At 47.9% G+C, this 4622-nt stretch overlaps 1 protein-coding gene across 1 annotated transcript in view; it reads right to left on the bottom strand.

Annotated features, from left to right (window-relative positions):
* The window catches only part of CPXM2 (carboxypeptidase X (M14 family), member 2), a gene marked incomplete at its 5' end in the record, with an annotated part of 73016 nt that overhangs the window by 45860 nt on the left and 22534 nt on the right, over nucleotides 1-4622 (bottom strand). The window contains one exon of the mRNA XM_010135521.1: nucleotides 1406-1515. Coding sequence (XP_010133823.1) covers nucleotides 1406-1515 — 110 coding nt within the window. The remainder of the gene's footprint in view (nucleotides 1-1405; nucleotides 1516-4622) is intronic.

The following is a 4622-nucleotide window of genomic DNA, read 5'->3' as shown; positions in this document are numbered from 1 at the left end:
CCCCATCAGGTTGGCCCTTGGGGCTCCAAGGCCCCTGCTCTGGGTGCAGATGTCCCTGCTCCCTGCAGGGGTTGGACTGGATGAGGTTGAGAAGTCCCTCCCAACCCAAAGCAGTCTCAGAAGAAATTAAATATGAAGGTTACAGGTGAGATCTCACACGGCACCCAACCCACCGTACCCGCACACTTGCTTGGAAAGGAAGAGCCCGTTGCTGCCTCTGTTGCTGGCCCTGTTGTCCTGTGGCTGCCTAGCCAAGTAGCTTACTGAGCTTTCTGACCAAAATTAATTCATTAAAATGATCAATAAAGAAAGGGAGGCAAGAACAGGCAGTTTCCCCCCTACCCATAGAGAAGCTCTGTCCCTGCCTCCGTTGCTGGTCCTGCTGTCCTGTGGCTGCCTAGCCAAGTGGCTTACTGAGCTTTCTGACCAAAATTAATTCATTAAAATGATCAATAAAGAAAGGGAGGCAAGAACAGGCAGTTTCCCCCCTACCCATAGAGAAGCTCACCTGAGCTCTTCACGCAGAGGCACCAGAAGAAGCTGAAGCAAAGGGTGACTGCTGCACAGTGGGGTTTTAACCAAGAGTGGCCCCTCCTTCCAGCAGCTGCCCATCGTTACACTCAATGGGCATCACCTGAAATAGCACTGCTGAAGAGCTCATCCTTCCTAGTCCCACTCTCAGTCCATGAACTAGCAAACCCCTTCAGCTAGAGGAAGAAAAAAAAAAATCTAATGGAAGGTCTAGTAATAAAATTTTTCACTGTTGACTTTTTCTGTTTATGACTTTAACTGCACTTTATTTTGCAAAAGCAACATTTTTACACTGGAAATGACTGTAATTCCAAATGCAGAACTAATAAAGTGGAAAACAGAAGAGATGGGAAAACAGGATTTGGTCCTGCAAAGCACCTAAGCCCATCTTTAACATCCAAGAAAAGGTAAACCAGATGGTATGTTCCTGACTTCTGAATCGAAGCGGTTTTTGGTAGTATAATCACAGCCTCTGAGAAGCTGCTTTAGGACAAGTGCTTCCCTTGAAACCACACTTTCAATTAACCTCTGTCATTAATTACAGGCAAACAACAACAAACCCCACAACTGGCCCTGTAAGCTTCCTGCTGCAGCTGGGAGGGAGCGGCTGGGGGCTGCCTCCACCTTCGCTTGCTCAGAGAGGTCTGCTTGGCTTTGCACCTCCAGCACACAAAGTTCGGGGTTTTTTCTAAGCCCCGCGAATTTAAAGGTTATCCACCAACCTTATTCGCTTCTATAACTCCAGTGTTTCCCCTTCGTTTGAATTACATGAGCTGACAAAGTAGTCAGAACCAATAACCATCCATCGGTTCTCTTTATACAACAGTACAACCTTAAGCCATTCTCCCACTTAGGAGAAAAAAAATGATGTTACCTGAATATTAAGCCTTCCTCTGTGGGCCCCAAGGCCATACCGCTTTGCTGTAGAGGCATGGAGCTGGAAGTCAGTAATTTTTAATGTCTCTAGACCAAGCGGAGGACAATCTACAAAACAAAAGATTGATTAAAATTCAAAAGAAAAAAAAAAAACAACACAAAACAAACAAGTATTCAAAGTTTCTGTATTTCAACCGTGCCAAACTGGCCGGGATGCTCAGCCGGTACAGACGAGCCCAGCACCACTGAGGTCAGTGAGAAGCGGCAGCTCTCGGCAAACCAGTGGAGCAGTGCTGATTTACACCGCTGCGGATCCGGCCCGTGGAGGGGCTCACGCGGTTCTCACTGCTCGCCGTACGCACAGTGTTCCCTGTCAAGTGCTTCTCAGTACAAAATGCCAATAAAACGGCTTTTTATTTTGCTCTTTTCTCCTGCATTTCCTTTCCCATCTCTCGTTTTGATTATCCCCACCCCCCCGCCTGTGCTCATTCCAGGCCACTGTATGAAGTGATGTTTGTAATTACAATCGGTTCTGGAAACTGCAACCTCAGTCCTTCACAGAGCACAACAGCATCCGTTACAGAGGTCTGGGCGGCTGGACAGCCAAGCTCGGCAGAGGTAATGACCAAGCACAAAGAGGGCAATTTTGAAACAAAGGACCATCTCTCTAAACTCCACATTGCGCAAAGCCTTGAAGAGCGAACAGCAGATGCCCCGGCTTCATCAGCTAACCCGCAGCGCAGCACGCTACAGCCTGGAGCGCTGGCTTTGGGAGACAAGGCGTTGGAAGGAGACTACTTCATGGTTATCAGAAGCACATTCTGCTCTAAAACGACCCCAGCCACCAGAGAATCTGAGTCCTTCTCAGTGCTCAGTGGAGAGGTGGGGAAGACCCTCTCTCTGAGTTTGACAGGAGGTGAACAAAAGCACAGCGAGACACTAAATCATACAACAGGGCACACTCTAAAGGCCCTGCAGTCAGCATCAGCTGGAATTGGGACGTCTGTGTGGGGCAGAGGTGGAAAGCGGTGTCACACGTTATTCACACCAGGTACATATTAGCTTAGACAAAGTTTTGCACTGCCATGGCCGTATCACTTCTGGGTTTGGATGTAGCACAGATTTTCTCTGCAGTCAAGTGTAACTTACACAACAGGGTGTGACAGAGACGGGAGCTGAACACCAGTCATGGAGCCTGGGCCACACTTCCCATCCCCAGGCTACCCCTCCAGTCCCCAAACCATCCTCCTCACCACCAGCCTGACAGCTGGGGTTGTGGCCCTGCTCGTGCCGCGGTTGGTGGAGCACTGGCAGAGAGCTCACTCCCATGCTCCATACCTATATCCCACTTAAATATGTATTTTTAATCGCTCACCAAAATGCCATGAAGGTACGGACCCGAGAATCTCATCCTGGCTGTGTCTAGCTTTCAGGTGTACTTCTGCATCACTATGCACAAAGTGGCAAAACATCTAAGGCTTCCTGTGCTCCTCCTGAGCTCATACAACCTAAAATCCCTCAGGAAAAACGCTACGTGCTGTCAGTTTGCACTAGTAGTTCTTTGTTCATCCTTAGGAAAGTTCTCACACAAATTCAGGGCCCAAAGTCTCCATCAGAGACAGCAAAGACAAGCGGTAAGTATTAATGTACCAACAGTGATCTTCGTCTGGCACAAGCGACAAAATGTAGACGGTTCCTCATTTCGAAGAGCTTTCAACCTAATTATCCAAAACAGAGAAGAGACAGGATGTGTAAGGAGAGTCAGAGGAAGGGATAGCTCAGAGGATTTTGTTTCATTGGTTGATTGTTTTAATTGCGTTTCTGTACAGCGTGTTTCACCTTTCATCACTCTCCGACAGGAAGGAGTCTCAGCTCTGACAGATCTCTACTGGGAGTAAATTATGTAGTTGGGAACTGCCTGCCTTTCTTCAACAAGTTCACTCCTTGAGACAGGTCTGGAAATCAACCTCGTGGTGTAACCCTGCAAATGCTTTTGCACTTTGGTATATTTTGCTCTGCGAACAGTCTCACCACTCCCTGGCACTCCAAAGCCACCCAGAGGTACCCACGAGAGGTCTGAGCTGAAAATATAAGCAAACCGCTTTCAGTTTATAAAATATCATGTAATTTGCTGCTTATACCACACCTCACAAGGCTAAGGGACAGCCTACAGATACCGCTTGGAGTTAATAAAACAGTAGAGAACAGCCACAAAGTGGGATGCTCTACCAGTGATGGATCCACGGCCACGGGGGCAATCAGCCCATTGCTCCTGCTCCGCGGGACCCACAGCCACACAACCTGCAGCCCCTTTCCTCACCCTTCTCCTCCTTACAGAGACCTGTTTTCAGGAAACCTGTAGGAAATGTATAATTTCGAGCCTGGCAGCTGCCTGTCACACCTGGCTGAAGCGGCCTGCAGTGACACACATCTGTGTGGGAAGTGGGTTTGGTTTTATTCAGACTGAAATGTTACTAATTTACTATAAAACTGCAATACTCTTGGGTTGCCTGTGGATTTTGGGGGGTGGTTTTTAGTTTGCAAGATGGGTAGTTAAGGCTGAAAAAATTGCCTGCATATATCTGTGACTATTATCTCTGTTTCTAGAGAAACTGAAGCCTAATAATAGACTCAACAATGTTCACATGGATCTCAGTTAAACATAGAGTCACAGAATGGTTTGGGCTGGAAGATCATCCAGTTCCCACCCCTGCCACGGGCAGGGACACCTTCCACCAGAGCAGGGTGCTCCGAGCCCCGTCCAGCCTGGCCTTGAGCACTGCCAGGGATGGGGCATCCACAGCCTCTCTGGGCAGCCTGGGCCAGTGCCTCAGCACCTCACAGGGCAGAATTTCTTCCTCAGAGCTAATCTAAATCCACCCTCTTCCAGTTGAGGGCCATTACCCGTCATCCTCTCACTACGCGCCCTTGCAAAAAGTTCTCTCCAGCTTTCTGGCAGGCCCCCTGTAGGTCCCACTTCAGATAAACGTGCTTGACTGCTCTTTATTTTTCAAGGATGAATTATTTGTATTGTCTGTGAATGCATCAGATTAACAGGCAAATACTACGACATGCTCAAGGTAACAGGAGTTTTCAGTGAAGGCAAGAGTAGGATCTACGAGCAGGCACGAGCTATCTAGGATGCTATCAGCTGTGACTTTCCAAATCCCGTAAAAACTTGTTTTCTTTTAACTTGGTAAGAAAAAATCAAGTAT

This window comes from Buceros rhinoceros, unplaced genomic scaffold (assembly GCF_000710305.1).
Source record: "Buceros rhinoceros silvestris isolate BGI_N320 unplaced genomic scaffold, ASM71030v1 scaffold16064, whole genome shotgun sequence".
Lineage (NCBI taxonomy): Eukaryota > Metazoa > Chordata > Aves > Bucerotiformes > Bucerotidae > Buceros > Buceros rhinoceros.
The sequence above is the reverse complement of the archived record's forward strand: the minus strand, read 5'-3'. Positions and strand labels throughout refer to the sequence as shown.